Raw genomic sequence first — 16796 nt, 5'->3', positions numbered from 1 at the left:
CGAACACACTTAGAAAATATTACCGAACTCGGTTTGATTTCAACCGAGTTTTTATCTGCTGAACGCTCGGTAGTCTGTTCGGTTCAAAGAGGAATAACCGAGCTGTCGTTAGTTCTTTTGGCTACCCACAATCTGTCAAAGTTACCGAAAATCTCGGTTGACGAAAAATAAATTTAAGCAGAAATAACCGCCCTAATAAAAAATAACCATAGACGAACGATAACCCAAATCATTGAACTATTCCACAAATGGTTTGGATGATACCCAGAACACGTCGTTAAGCAAATTAACCATACAATTTTTATTAGGGCGAACATCGGTTTACTCAAGAATTACCGAACGCTGTCAAACAAACCGCGAAGTTGAGCGCAAGTGGAACGTTTGACGTTCAACACGTTTTAGCGAATATTCGGCTCAGTTTACCGAGTGTCTCGGTTTTCACGTAGCAAATTCGTAAATGTCGATACATTACCGTACTTTTCGGTTCAGTTTTCATTTCTATCCGTCAAATTTATACTATTTTACCGAAATTAGGGTCTGATTCGTTAAATACGCCTGAAAAAATGTTTAAAAACAATAATCGGTTTCTCGTTGGTAACCGAAAAGGTTCGAAAGAAAATTAAACCGAGCTCGTTATTATTTTCTAAGTGTGAAGCGTTTTTATGCTGTGTTTCATTAATTGACCACTTTGTCAAGCAGTTTTGGCGTGACTTTCTACCAGCGATGTCACAAAACTGGACCAAATAATTTCTATTTTTTTATGAAACGCACAAATGTTGGCTACTTTTCTCGAGGTTCTAGAAGAAAAAATCTCAAAATAATGTTGTATTTCAAAGTTCGAGTGGTAGTAGACATTATTTGAAGTGCTCGAATAAAATGGTTAATTTGGTGAATTTTCACTTTGTCAAACACATTCTCGAAAATCACACGATCAACAGAGCGATTTTCGATAATTAATTTTTATTTAGATGCAAATTTTACAAATAAACCTGCTATTCCAGCAGACAGACAGACAGAGAGACAGACGAAAAATCAATGTTGACAGATGCCTTCTTGAGAACCTGCCGATCAACAACAGAGGAATTTTCGAACATTTTGATCAATTTTCGAAGTGTCAAATCGACAGTGAGCATCCATAAGGGTGTATTTATACGCAATGATTGATTCTCTTCGTCGATTTTCTCTTTTGTTAATAGCTCGCTAGATTTAACGTTTCTCGGTGCGTTGCTGTTGCTTTTAATAGCCAATACGACCTGTTTCAACTCTGCATTGAACAAATTCTAGAAAATTGTTTCGCTTAGCTGTACTGCCCATAAAAGCATAACTGTTCCATCTTTGCTTGATTTCCTATTCATATGGAAAAGATCAAGCTTAACATTGCATTAGGTCCTTAGTAACATTGACAGATGCTCTTCTTCGACTTTCTCTTTGTATTCCCATGGCCATGTAAAGACATTCCCAGGTATTTTCAGCACACAGATCGATAAAAGAAGCTTTTATCTAGCATCTAATACGACAAACACAACAAGAAATGCTTATGTGCTCAAGTTATTAGCGAAAGAGAAAGGCGACGAAGAGAATCGATCAATGTTACTTAGGACCTAATGCAATGTTCAGCTTGAGTTATACTTTTATGGGCAGTGTAGCAATGCAAAAAGAAAATCGATGAAGAGAATCGATCATCGCGTATACGTCCTTATGTATGCTCACTGTCGAAAATTAAGTGGAAATTCGACAGTGAGCATGCATAAAGGCCCAAACGCAATGTGGACGGAAGCGGAACGGAAACGGAAAGTTTGACAGTTGTCACAAATGACATCAAGATGGCTAACCGAAGTCGATTTGGTTCCAACAAGTTTTCAATCCGACAAGTTGGCTTACTCAGATCGGGCTTTTCCGCTGCCGTTGCCGTTCCGCTTCCGCTGTCATTGCGCTTGGGCCTTAAGGGTCTATACGCGATGATCGATTCTCTTCGTCGATTTTCTCTTTTGATAAAAACTTGCTAGATTTAACGTTTCTCGGTGCGTTTACTGTTGCTTTTGATAGCCAATACAACCTGACTACTCTGCATTGAACAAATTCTAGAAAATTGTTTCGCCTAGCTGTGGCAATGCAAAGAGAAAATCGATGAAGAGAATCGATCATCGCGTATTCGCCCTTATTAATGCTCACTGTCGAATTCTCCAAATGAAACACAGCCTTAGCATGAATGCTTGACCAACAAATGAAAAGAGCCTATCAGGTGTTGTAAACAAAACTTTTCTTGCAAAGTGTAAAATCGACTTCACACTATTTTTATTCTGTAGGAAACCAGCAAAATTTTGCTGGATTTTGCCGAGCTGTAAAACCAGCAATTCTTCTCCAAAGTCAACTTAGCTGGATAGCCAGCAAATGTTTTTGACAGGAATTTGTTGGAAAACCAGCAAACTTCTATCCGAAAAGAACAAGGAATTTTGCTGAAGATTCAGCTTTAAATGAACACGTTTTTCCTATGTTTTTAGCTGATAATTAACTAATTTAGTTTCAATTAATCATGGTTTTAATCCACAATGTATAAAAACTTCCTGCCAGCTACATAAGCTTCGACTCGTCAAGTGACGCTCGACTCGACTTACATAATAGATGTTATAGTGATATTTTGTATTTACCAGTTACAGTAAGAAGTTGTAAGGAATGTGTTGTACACATAAAACTTGCCAATTTGGGTTTCAAAGAGTCACAATCAGAATGAAGAGAGGGTGAGAGAAAATGTTTAAATCGCTTATTGCGACTCTCATAAAGCGAAATTTGTAGATTGTATGAGTCAACCACAAACTTTACAACCTCTTCTTGTTTCTTACAAAAAATTTCATCATACCTTATGATACCTTCAAACATTTTTCTTGAGCGAAATGAATGAAAGTAACTCAGGAGCACGATAAACAGTGTCGTCAGCAAAGTTGCTTGAAATCATAGTTCTACAACTTTGAAGAAGAATGCAACTATTGCCTACAGAACCTCAAATAACAAATTATATTCCGGATTTAAATTTAAATAGGGATCACCCACATCATCTTTTTGTTATATAAAATAATTTTCAAACGCTTTCAGAACGACACCAACTGCCAAAAACTAATGAAAACGGTATGTTTTTCGTGCTTAATTGAATGGGTTAGAAGGAAAGGGGTGTAAGTGACTTTGATCGATTCTCTTTCGTTCATAATTCAGCTGCAAACACATTCCTTGATTCGTATGCCATTCTGGATGCTAGAACCTTTTTTTTTTGCTTTATTATAGAGACTTTCAGCCTGTAGCTGGTTCGTCTCTTTGAAGGATTGGGGCTCCTGAGTGGGTCCCGGAGATAGAAAATAAATAAATTACATAGTGTTTGTTACAGAGTTTAAGTATCTCAGAGTTCTGTGTCGATTACTTTAACAGTAAGAAAGGTGAACGAAGTTGTGGTTAATTTCCGAGAGAGAGAGTCAATGTCCGTAGCCTGCGGGGTTGTCATCGTTGTTCTTCCGTTTGACATGTCATTAAGAGAGCTGGTGTTATCCAAGTGCCGTTGTTCGTCCGTTGTCGTGTCATTGTTCGTTGCGGGGTTCTACGTATATTGATAATAGTATGTGTCTTTAAGGAAGTCGAGAAGTGATCTTTCCCGGTCTGGGTCAGTGGATAATGCGTCTCTGATGCTGAGATCGATACCGTATTGGTCTCGGAGTTTTTGATGTGCAGGGCAATTTATTATTTATGAGATGCTCAACTGAAATTTTGGTTGAGCACTCCGTACATTGTTTGTGGAATCCATCACGGGATCCGAGATCGTGTGAGAATCTGGTGTAGCCGCAGCGTAATCTGGACAGTACTCTCTGGTCCTTCCAGTTTTTGGTGTCGGACCAGCATTTCGTATCTCCTTTTATTTTGCGTAAGAATGCTAGAACCTCCTTTATCAAACTATGTGGCAGAAAAATCTGTTCATAAAACTGTGGCTATCAAAAGCGAAAGTCGATGAAGATAATCGATCAAAGTCACTTACACCCCTATCCTTCTAACCCGCTCAATTGCCGTTTTGGACCATCATTAATATAGTGCAATGATAGAAATTTGCTGCGACTGTCGTGATTTCTTTCGCTTCTACCGAAAAATTAAAACCAAAATACATTTGGTTATTTCACTCAATGGAGTATCTTATGCTATATCTTAATATTCTCATTTCTCATAATGATAAGGGTTCAATAAGTTTTGCTCCACAAGAGCACGGTAGCTAGGTACGAATGCATTTTCACTTTTCGCCGTTCTATTCGCTTTCCTCTTTGTCCTTGCGGTGAGACTTCTTTTTCTCGGGCCGGCTACTACCGTGTCGCTCACGATCCCGTTCGCGGCTACGGGAATGTCTCCTAGCCTTAGACTTTTCACGGCTGCGTGACCGTTCACGATATCTGCAAGAAATGTGTTCAATGAGGATCAATAATTTAATCATACCGCATTTAAATTGTAACGACTCTTACCTATCCTTATGGCGATCGGACTTGGACGATCGTTTCTCCTTCTCGGATTCTCGATCCCGTTCCGGTTTTTCACTACGGGACCGTTCTATTTCAACAGGCTCCGGCTTGGGGACAGGTGTTTCCCGTTCCCTTTCCCGCTCTCTTTCGCGATCGCGACGATGTTCTCTTTGTTCTCGTTGTTCTCGTTCGCGGTCCCTCGGTCTTGCACCTCGTTCACGATCTCGTTCCCGTTCGCTGCGCTCTCGTTCGCGGTCCCGATCGTGGCTACGCATGCCCGGTGGCCCCATCCCCGGAGGACCCATGTTCATTGATGGTTGCATGGGTGGCGGCATCATTTCCATATGTGGAGGAGGCATTCCCATTCCCGGTGGCATCATCTGCGGTGGGGGACCAGGAGTAAGCGTCTTAATACCATGCGGTTGCCAATTGGTTTCCTGGTTCCACTGCGATTCTTGCGTTGGTTCGTATCCATAATCCCCGTAGTCCGGTTCACTGTGGTAGAATTCTGGAGGAGCTCCGAAGGGTGGTGGACCCATGGGAGAATCGAATTTAGCAGCAGATCGGCTGTACTCACGACGATCGGCTGTCATGACCTGGATGATGTTCTCCTTCGGATGACGAGGCATCATGTCTCCTTCGGGTCTCGGATGCATACTCATTCCGCCAATCACGTCTATTCCGTTGTTCATCTTCCTCGGCGGAGGAGGACCAGTTCTCCAATTGTTCTGTGTCTGAGCCGCCTGTGGATTGTTGATAGTCAATCCTTGCAACCCAACTCCGCTTTCATGCATACGCATGCGTTTCTGTCGCTCGCAGTATGCTCTCCACGTTTCCTCGTTGAATCCGTAGTTGAAGTAGTCCGTAATATCCGCTCCAGGTTTACGCCATGGCTTTTCCTCTAAAGAATCGATGCTGAATTCATGAGCTGGGACACCGTTTATGGTACCGACACTTTCAAACTCTTCAATACTAAATTTCCCAGCTGGTTGCTTGGCTTTATCCTGTCCAGGGACTGCCTGTGCCACCTGTGGAGGAACTATAGGTCCTCTTGGCTTTACGATATTATAGCTCGGACCGGATTTGATATCTCCAATAACTACATTAATATCGTCATCGTCATCGCTATCATCGGTGTCCATTTCCCCATCGCTTCTATCGCGTTTCTCTCTACCGCCTTCATGGTCATGGGTTTCATCTTCCTGTAAATGCGAATCCTCCTCCCCTTGCTGCAAAGAACCACACATCATACAGTGACCAATTCCATACCTATCCCATTATGTTTATACTCACGAAATCATCCTCCCTTCTTGTGGAATCACCTCGGGACTGTCCCAGATCGCTAGAATCCATCGCATTATCATCGTGCTGATGATGTTCATCATCGGAAAAACTGCTCCGAGGACGTTTGCTACCACGATTCTTTTCTTCCCATTGTGGTTGACCTGAAGCTTCATCTGCGGTTCCATCTTTTCCTCCATCGTCATCAGCGGCTTCGTTACCTTTATCGTCGCCTTCTTTCCCGTCCGTGTTGGTATTGCCGTACAACCAGCTATCTTCGTTCCCTTCGTCTGCCATGGCTCCAAAATGCACGCACTTTATAAAACTGCAATTTCAGCCAGTTTGATGCGGAAAATGCCAATAAAAACCTTTTTCGACCGCAAGGGATGTTGTTTTTTCGCTTTTCGACGATTTTGCGTGACAGTTTTGACGTTTTCGCTTACAGTGATGGTCAGACAGAAAATAGCGAACACCTCTATCTAGTCAAAAATGAGCGAAGATTCCCAACTCGTCTAATTTTGGTTCAAAGGGGTTCGGCCAGTGGAGGATAGCACAAAATTTGTCATTCTCAATTAAACGATATAACAATGTATGTTTTTATTAAAATTTCATAGAACATTTCTAAAAATGATAATTCCCTGTCAGTCAAGTGTCGCTTAATTAATTATATAATTTGGAATCAATGGTGCAATTAACCACTTCATTCGAGCAGTTAAAATGACATTTGATACCACTCGAACTTTGAAATAAAACATTATTTTGAGATTTTTTCTTCTAGAACCTCGAGAAAAGTAGCCAACATCTGTGCGTTTCATAAAAATATATAAATTAGTTGGTCCAGTTTTGTGAAATCGCTGGTAGAAAGTCACGTCAAAACTGCTTGACAAAGTGGTCAATTAATTTCAGATTTATAGCTCCAACTCGGATTAACATTTAATACCGACCCTGTTTGGATTAACTGCAAAATTTTTACATATAGTCGTGTTGGTTAATTCTGATATCGACATCAAAGCAGCCGAATATTATTGAGTAGGATTTAATCCGAGGATAATATCATAGAGGAAACTCTAAAGGCCCAAACGCAATGACAGCGGAAGCGGAACGGCAGCGGCAGCGGAAAAGCCTGATCTGAATAAGCCTACTTGTCGGATTGAAAACTAGTTAGAATCAAATCGACTTCGGTTAGGCATCTTGATGTCATTTGTGACAACTGTCAAACTTTTCGTTTCCGTTCCGCTTCCGTCCACATTGCGTTTGGGCCTTAAGACCAGAAGGACCTGAAGAAAAGCGGTCAAATTTTTGGCTCAGCTCTGGAACTTTCTTCAATCCCTAGCTAATCGATGCAATCCACGAACCTCTCATGTTATCTGTCAAACGGTTGGAGCTTACCAGCATTAATGTAGAATTAATTAGTCATTCAAAATTAGAAAACTAATGAGATGTCATTTGAAAAAAAATATCAGATTACAGCTTTCCCCCGAAGAATGCGTTACCCACTGAATTCTACCCACCACCTTTTCTCGGCGGGTTTTCAACCAATCATTCTGATTTTCTGCGAGTGACCAGTTCTCCATTGACTCACCACTACCACAAATCAGACCGACTAAGGCGATGTAGGGCGATAGCTGTATACAGATAATACTGCATGCAATTACCCTGTCCTGCGAGCTGTCCTGGTCACAAGGAAAATGCAAGAAGCCCTCATAAATTGAGGAAAAAATAATCCCCTCCCCACTTTCGTCACGTTTTTCCTATACCTAATTTCTTGTCTAAAAATGTTACACCCCCTCCCCTCTTAGCGTGTGACATAATATATGCTAGAGGTATTGCGCGAATCAAAACAAACGCAGATTTTATTATACGAGAATGATCCAATTTAAAATCGATAGTTCCGCATTGACTGCTAACTTTAAAAAAATCCAACCATGAGTGCAAACAGTGCCAATGAGTGTGTCAAGATGTGCCCAACTCTGTTTTTGGCTAACACCTTGCGTTAAGCATCGACAATAAACCATTTTTGGTAAGTTCAAGTTCAAGAGCCAAATGTGAACAGGGCATGTGATAGCCTTCCCTAATAAAAAATAACCATAAACGAACGATAACCCAAATCATTGAACTATTCCACAAATGGTTTGGATGATACCCAGAACACGTCGTTAAGCAAATTAACCATACAATTTTTATTAGGGTTGGTCAGAACACGCGAGACACGAAGCACAGTGCAACAACTCGACCGACACGAGAAGACTGAGCAGATCACTCTCGCTGTAAGGTTAACGATTCGTAGTATTCGAGGTGAGGCTCAAGGGGCGTGTAATAGTGTTAGTAAGAACATGCAGTCGGGAACCATACAGTATAGTTCACTACCAATATGTATTAAATAGAGCCGACTACCACATCCCCTCTTTTTACCAATTTGAGATCAATTTATTTATTTTAGATTGTTAAATTATATTTACTATGGAAAATCGTAATCATACTTATCTTGAAGGACTGAATCTGCTGGATGTCTTGAAGGTACGTAGTGATCGTCTTACGGTGATCGCTTCTGGACTACACGAATGACTTGAAGAGCTTGATGGTTCTGCTTTTTCAGAAGACCGTTGACCGCTTGAAACATCATCCGATTCAACATTCTGTTCGTCGATCTCAGAATCAGTTGATTTACGCCATTTCTTTAGATGTGCAACGTTTCTTTCGAACTTCTTGCCAGAATCATTTGATTGTATGGTCACGTTCGGTCCATTTCTATCTAATACCGTAAATTTCTCATTTAGGAAATTGGAAGATAGCTTGTTTGAAGGAAGCAGATTCTTCATAAGAACAATATCACCGGCGGTGATATTGCTTAGTTTCGCCCGCCGTTTAGCATCTTCTCTCTCCTTTTGCAGCATCTTCTTTGAAAAATCCTGGTCTCTGAAATCCGAGCTTGGTGGTACTGTCTCAAGGTCTTCAATCTGAGGTAGCTTAGAACGTAGTTTTCTTCCCTGCAACAATTCACTTGGTGCTTTTCCGGTTATGGTGTGGGGAGTATTGTTGTATAAATCCAAGAAATGGTCGAGTTCTGCCTTCCAATCATCATGAATGGCATGAGCAATCTTCATCCGCTTGAGGAGGGACCGGTTTTGTCTTTCAACTTCGCCGTTTGCTTGGGGCCAATACGGTGAAATGTGGTTAAGATGTATACCGTTGGTCGTACAGTACTCCTTAAACTCTGTTGATACAAACTGTTTTGCATTGTCAAGTGTTATTGTTCTTGGTGGACCCCATGTTCGGAATATTCGTTTGAGGCGCTTAATTGTTTCTTGGGCAGTGATGCGAATCATTATTTCGATTTCTATGTAACGGCTGTAGTAATCAATTACCACTAGAAGATATTCTCCCGATGGCATTGGACCCAAAAAGTCTATAGCAATATCGATCCATGGTTTTTCAGGAAGTTTTCGGCGCATCATGGGTTCAGGAGGATCAGAAGATTGTACTAATTGGCATCCTTGACACTTTTCACAGGTTTTAACTGCATCCTGGTCAATCCCTGGCCACCAACATCGTTCACGAAGTCTTCTTTTCATCATTGATTGGCCAGGATGTCCCTCATGAGCCAGTTCACACATCCTTGAACGTAACGCGATCGGAACTACCAGTTTGGTGCCACGCATAATCAACTTGTTGATATATGAAAACTCCAAACGAAATACCTTATATTGTTTGAGGTCATCCTTATTCCAATTATCGGTTTCAATACATTCGATAAGCCTTTGCAGCTCCTGGTCTGACTCTGTAGCTGTGACCACCTCGGCAATATCTATTGCTACTGATTCTTGTACAGTTCTAATAACCTCCTCTGTTTCAGAATCAAAATGTCCGTTTTCCATAACCGAAAGCATTGACAAGGATTGCACCATCACACGCCTAATAAACACATCCATTTCTTCTGTCCATTGTGGATCTTCTACATGTGCAGCAAGTCGGGATAAGCAATCAGCTAAATTAGCAGAACCTTTCCGATAAACCACTTTGAATCTGAACGATTGAATTCGCAACAACCATCTTTCGATTCGCGCAGTTGGCCTTGATGTTACTGAAAACAAAGTTTCAAGAGGCCGATGATCAGTTTCAAGTTCGAATGTGATTCCCAGTAAATAGTTCTTGAATCTTTCGACAGCCCATACAATGCCAAGGGCTTCTTTTTCGATTGGTGGATAGGTTTGTTCTACCTTTGACAGGCTTTTAGAGGCATAGCTGATGACTCTAGGGTGAGAGCCCTTAAATTGAATCAAAACAGCTCCCAATCCTAGTCCTGAAGCGTCAGTAACCACCAAGGTTCGATCGTTTGGATCATAGAATCCCAAACTATCTGCTGACCCAATAAGTGTCTTAACCTTGTCAAAAGATGATTGATGTTGTTCACCCCACTCAAACGAAGATTCCTGTTTCAGTAACTGTCTCATAGGATAGTTAACGGTCGTTAAATTTGGAATGAACCTTTAAACGTATTACCGTTATTATTATTACTATTTATAGATATTAAAATCAAATAGTTATTTACTTACCTTGAAACATATGACACTAGACCAAGAAAACTTCTAAGCTCTTCTTTTGTGCGAGGAGCTCTGCAAGATAAAATCGATTTCACCTTTTCTTCACTCGGCGATACCCCATTGGCTGATAACTTATGTCCAAGAAATACGATTTCACGTTGTTTGAATCTGCATTTATGATCGTTAAGCAAAATCCCGTATTGGTTCAAAACTTGTAACGTCTGTTTGACCGCCAAGTCGTGTTCTGCCGCAGTCTCGCCAAATATCATAATATCGTCTATAAACACGACTGTATTTTTGCACCCCACTAGAATGCTCTCCATTAGATTCTGAAAAAGTTCAGGCGCGCAATTCACTCCAAACAGCAGTCGTTTGTATCGAAAAAGTCCCCAATTGGTGATGAAGGTCGTAACGTCGCGACAATCCTCTGATAATTCCACTTGGTGGAATGCTTGTTTGATGTCGAGTGATGTGAAGAACTGAGCATTGCGGAATCGTGATATTAAATCGTCGAAAACAGGCAACGGGTGGTTCAGCCTTTGTATAGCTTGGTTTGCCCTCCTCATGTCAACGCATAGTCGTAACTCTCCATTCTCCTTCAGGATGGGAACCAATGGTGACACCCATGACGTTGGTTTCTTTACTTTTTCGATTATATCCATTTCCAGAAGTTCATTCACCTTCTGTTCAACCTTCTCAAGCAGCGGTATGGGACAGCGACGTAATGGTTGAATAATGGGAGCTACAGTTCTATCAATGGGAATGTTTAATTTTATACCCTTTATCTTAGGAAAAGCTTTCGAGGGATTATCAATGTTCCTGATAAGTGAAAAATGGGTGCTTGGTAGTCCAATTTTTAGCACACCCAATTTCTGCGCAGTCAATTTCCCCAACAACGGTTGTTGTCCTTTTTCAATTACATAAAAGGATGTATTTGTTCTCAACATGTGCCCGTTATCGTCAACCTTAAGTTCCGCATCAAAAGCGGTGATAAGTTTTAACGGTATACGTCCATACGCCAAGAATCGTTTGCCAGTGTCAACTCTTTCATTAGATATCTTTACATCCCGCAACTTCATCAATTCCCATGTTGTATCGTCAATAAGATTGTGTGTGGATCCAGAATCGATCAACATAAAGATTTGGACACCACCTACGCAACATTGAATAACTTCATCATTTCCACACCCAATATTGTAAACAGGTAAGTACTCTGGTTTCTCATCAACATTTTCACTGACATTGAATACGTTTCTGGAGCGTTTCTCTGGGCGGTAAGATTCTTTAGTTACCGTGAAATTTTGCTTACGTTTTCGATTACCCTGAGTATTTAAAGTTATGAAGTATATACATGTTATATGGTTTGAAATTACATAAATTATTACGATTACTTACCATATCAAGTGGTTTAGACCGACATACCGTATGGAAGTGACCTACTATTCCGCATTGAAGGCAGGTTCTACCCGCCGCTGGGCATCTACCTCCAGGCAGATGAGGCTCGTATCCACACCGCAAACACTTCGATCTTCTTTCAACCGGATTCTGAATTCTGGAGTATAAACGGTTTACACTACTTTCTGATCGATTGTCTGATCCTCTGTTGTTCATTTTAGCAGACTGATATCGTACTGCCTGGAATGCGTTTACGATTTTCGTCGTGTCGTCTAATGTTAAAACCTCTTTTTCTAACAGCTTTTGACGAAGATCATTCGATGTAAATTGTATTATTTTATCGATAATAGCAATATGACGACTTTCTGTGGCTGTTTTCCCAAAGCAAATCTTTTCCGCCTTTTGTTGAACTCGTAATGCAAATTTTTCAATCGGCTCATCCAGCTCGGGGACCATTGACCAGAAAAGAAAACGCTCAAAACTATCGTGGTGCTTAGGTGAGAAGTGCTGCGTTAGCTTCTCTTTTGCGACTAGATAAGGATCGGTTTCATCATCTTCCACATCTTCTTCATTCACTCCGGGCAAGCCATAATATGCGCTTTGTAACTCCAACCCGCCCATGGCCAACAACTGCATCTTCTTACTAGCACCATCTTGTACGTGAGCAGCAGCCATAACATTCTCGAACCACCTAATCCACATGTTCCAAGCATTTCGGACTTCGGATGCCGGAAGGTGCTTGTACTTGAAGTGAGGAAGATTATATGACGCTGGGCTGAAAAACTGCACATTCTGGTGCACGACCTGATGGCCACCGTCGAAATCCTCCTGATTATTCATTGCTCTGGTGTCCCTAACTATACACATAAAAGAAAAAAATTTGTAAGCACTTTACTCAAAATTATTTCTTCATTTATTCATATTCAAACTATATAATAGACCAATCAACATCTACCAATCCATCAATATGTTTTGTCTCCTCAGAATTTTCAACACCTTTTCCCAAAGCACTTTATTTTACATGCAACGTTAAACACATTTATTTTTATTAATTATTATATCTGTTCTTCAAAACAATAACGCAACCTTAACCGGAATTTAATCGGTTACTCATAACCTTTTTTTTAACTATAAACCTTATAAGCATTACCAACAACCGGAATTTAATCGGTTGCAAAGTACCACCAGCTGCGTGCAATTCCAACAGGACATTTAATCTATTGCACATTATAATCACACGCATTCACTTTCTTCCATTTCATTTCAACCGGAATTGAATCGGTTGCTTTACTTGGCACATAACTCCCTAGCGTTAAACAAACAAACCGGAATCCAATCGGTTGTATTTATCAACCAAAATTATATCTATATATATATAGCTTTACAGCAGATCAGTTGTATACGATCTCGACAAAAAAAAAATCCAACTTGATATTTTTTCATATGTATTTCTCTATTCTTTCAATACACAGATCATATGTTGTCTCCCTCATAAATATCGGCAGATCTTCACCATTACACACAATCCCTTCAGCAAAGCTACGTCATTTTTCACACTTGCTTCTAGCGTCACTTGTTTTCTCTTTCACATTTGCTTCAAGCGTCACTTCCTGTCTCAACAACAATTTTTTATTTATAGCATATTTTCACTGTTGCAACATTCCAACCGAGAACAATTAAACCTAAATTCTATCGTAACATGCACCTATGCATCATTGAACACATTCAGTAATCATACGGGCTATAGAAATACAGATTGATGCTTCAAGGTCAACAACTTTCTGTTTAAAAATGGCGTCGATCATCCAATTTTCTTAAAAGCGTTCACGAGACACTTCCCAGTATTCTTAGGCTTAGCCTTTTTTCTTTTTTTATATTCCTACGCGCTTACCGTTTTTCCGCAAACAAAACAATTTATAAAATATCGTTGATTTTTTTCACCTCGTCGCCACGGTTTGTGATAGCCTTGGTCAGAACACGCGAGACACGAAGCACAGTGCAACAACTCGACCGACACGAGAAGACTGAGCAGATCACTCTCGCTGTAAGGTTAACGATTCGTAGTATTCGAGGTGAGGCTCAAGGGGCGTGTAATAGTGTTAGTAAGAACATGCAGTCGGGAACCATACAGTATAGTTCACTACCAATATGTATTAAATAGAGCCGACTACCACAGGGCATACAAGCTTTTTGTAAACAAATCTTTGTAGGCCCTCTTCTCGCCAATCGAGGGTCACCCACGCAAACTAACAACATCATCGGGAAGGGGAAACCTTCCCCTATCTGGCGATGTTGATAGTTTGCGTTGGTGTCATATAAGTGGCGAGAAAAGGGCATAAGAATGCTTGTTTACAAAAAGCTTGTATGCCCTTTTCACATGTTGTTCTTGAGTTTTGGTTTGTGTTTAACACAAACAACTAATGGAAAATAAACACAACTAATGGAAAATCTACAAACAACACACAGCACAACTACAACCAACTAATAACACAAACAACTAATTGGCATTAAACAAACAACAAATGGAAAATCCTTATTATTGTTTAAATGTATTCAATATACAAACCCGTTGCCATGGGGCTAAGTAGATCCTCTCTATAGTCGCTACACAGCAAAAAAATATGTAATATCGATCAACGTAATTCAAGCTGATTTATGATATAATGATGTAATAGCAAAAAGCAGATACAATATTACATCAATGGATGTAATTTTGTTCGCAAAATCGATGTACATCGTACAATGTGATATTACACAACCGATGGATTGACCTGGTTGCAGCAGTTTCGATGTAATATTCAACAAATTTTTTTGCTGTGTATATTCATAGTCTGGTGGATAGAATTTCGATCTATTAAAAAGCGGAAATAATTCAATATATTTTAGACCAACAATTGAAAAGGTACTATCAAATTTATAAACAAAACGTTGATTATTCTTTTTACGCCAGTCGAACGCAAATTACCGGCATCGTATAATGTCAAATTCGTCGTTTTCGTTGAGCAAAGGGATAATGCAAGAGGCAACACCAAATTCGCATTGCCGGACCTGTGCTCTATGACAGTGACTGTTCCTAGGGCCCATTCAAATAATACATAACGTAAAAAAGGGTGGGGGTCGTCTGGCAATGCGTTAACTGCCATGTATTAGGTATAGGAAGTGCCACTTTTTTGTTTTACGTAATATTTGATGAGCACCTACAGAGCGTTCTCTTTTACTCGGGTACTCATTTTAGACGAGTTTTTGACAACCGGCTTTCGGTTGGCAGCACCGTCCGAAGCTGTCAATTTTCAGAGCAGCCAACTTCGTTCTTCCGGTTGTTAGCGCTCTTTCTTTCTCGATCAACACATCAAGATGGGTAAGTCGCTGGTTGATCGTGTGCCAAGAAAAATTATCAAAATAACAGTGAAAATATATCGAAAACCGTGCTGACAACGCGTGGATTTGCTGGCAAAATGTGAGGACTGTAATTTTCAACTGCTAAGCAGCAATTTCGAGTTGGTTTAGTGCGAGAAAAAGTGATAGTTTTTATCCACGTTTCCGATATATTTTGACACTTGAATGGTCGGCAGTGTTTGGCATTTCGGTGCCTGGCAGCTGCTCCGAATGGATTTTAATTACGGAACTAAAACGGATTGGTATTTTGCTGACTTTGCTTCACAGGTATTAGCCGTGATAGCTATCACAAGAGGCGGGCCACTGGTGGTAAGAAGGCCGCCATCCGCAAGAAGAGGAAGTATGAGTTGGGACGCCCGGCTGCCAACACCAAGGTAAGTGATCAGATTCTATTGTTTGATGCTGGTCTATTTTTGTAGGTTATTGAAATTTAATGAGTGTTTTTTTTTTCTCCGTTCATTGTAGATTGGAGCCTCCCGTATCCACTTTGTGCGAACCCGCGGTGGAAATAGAAAGTTCCGTGCTCTCCGTCTGGACTCCGGCAACTTTGCCTGGGCTTCGGAAGGAACCGCCCGCAAGGCCCGTATCATCGATGTGGTGTACAATGCCTCGAACAACGAGCTGGTCCGAACCAAGACCCTGGTGAAGAATGCCATTATCGTGATCGATGCATCCCCCTTCCGTCAGTGGTACGAAACTCATTACCTGCTGCCCCTGGGTAAGAAGCGTGATGTCAAGTCCGGTGAGGAGGACGTTTTGGCCAAGAAGCGCAGCAAGCGTGTCATGAAGAAGTACGTTAAGCGACAGAAGACCTCCAAGCTGGATCATGCGCTGGAGGACCAGTTCAACGCTGGACGTCTTTTGGGTAAGTTATTTATACTGTGAATACAGGATATTTGACGGTGCGCGATTCGTTGGAGAAGGATAATTTGTTTGTCATTTAGAATGTCTACATACTTCATGTGTGTAGGAAAATTTCCAACGAATCATATGCACCATATCTTCCGTTATTTTAATGATGATAACAATTGAAGCGACTCACACCCTCCTAGAGAGGGCCTTATGCGGTTCCAAAGCTCGTTTTGAGACTAGGAACCGTTCCCGTGAGAGATGATCTCCGCTTTGTCATAGTTACACTGATCACCTCCAGCTTCAAACGATTCCTGTTTCCCTTTATACAGCAAGGACATTAATAAGAAAATCCGTTTTAATTTCCACAGCTTCTATTGCTTCCCGCCCAGGACAGAGCGGCCGTGCCGACGGATACATCCTTGAGGGTAAGGAACTGGAATTCTACCTGAAGAAGATTAAGAACAAGAAGTCGAAGTAAGCTGCTGACTGAAGGGAAAGGTGGAAGAGTGAACGAATGTGATGGCGCAAAGTGTTGTCAACCAAGAACCCCCGTGCGCAGGTGTGTAAGCATAAGACCATTTACACACCGTCCCCCCACAAAAGAGCGTTTCGGATGATAGTTATAAAACAACTAAACGTTCCAAGAGTTAAGGAAATATTCAAATAAAAAATGAAACATGAAAACTGAAATCCGGTTCCGGTGTTGTGATTTGTGGAATCGGTGAAGTATCACACATACCATACTGCTCCAAGAAGGAAGCGACGGATCTGGTAGATAAGACGATTCTGATAAGTATAATTTCTTGCAATGGAGTATGTATTCTCTGTGAAAACATTGACAATTGAA

The 16796-nt window shown here is 40.8% G+C and overlaps 2 protein-coding genes across 2 annotated transcripts; one reads left to right on the top strand and one right to left on the bottom strand.

Annotated features, from left to right (window-relative positions):
- Positions 1-4161: 4161 nt before the first annotated feature.
- Positions 4162-6171, bottom strand: Fip1 (Factor interacting with poly(A) polymerase 1). Its single transcript, XM_065219962.1, has 3 exons — positions 5778-6171; positions 4488-5713; positions 4162-4418 (listed from the first exon to the last, which is right to left on the bottom strand). Exons 1-3 carry the CDS (start codon positions 6060-6062, stop codon positions 4277-4279), a joined length of 1653 nt encoding a protein of 550 aa, XP_065076034.1. The 5' UTR covers positions 6063-6171; the 3' UTR covers positions 4162-4276.
- An 8805-nt stretch (positions 6172-14976) lies between these two features.
- On the top strand, positions 14977-16517 carry RpS8 (ribosomal protein S8). Its single transcript, XM_065220008.1, has 4 exons — positions 14977-15059; positions 15365-15471; positions 15563-15962; positions 16318-16517. Exons 1-4 carry the CDS (start codon positions 15056-15058, stop codon positions 16425-16427), a joined length of 621 nt encoding a protein of 206 aa, XP_065076080.1. The 5' UTR covers positions 14977-15055; the 3' UTR covers positions 16428-16517.
- Positions 16518-16796: the final 279 nt, after the last annotated feature.

Source organism: Ochlerotatus camptorhynchus, unplaced genomic scaffold, assembly GCF_037179485.1.
Source record: "Ochlerotatus camptorhynchus isolate MF236.1 unplaced genomic scaffold, CSIRO-AGI_Acam_v1.1 ptg000114l, whole genome shotgun sequence".
NCBI lineage: Eukaryota > Metazoa > Arthropoda > Insecta > Diptera > Culicidae > Ochlerotatus > Ochlerotatus camptorhynchus.
Note: the sequence above shows the minus strand (reverse complement) of the source record. Positions and strands in the feature narration are given on the sequence as shown.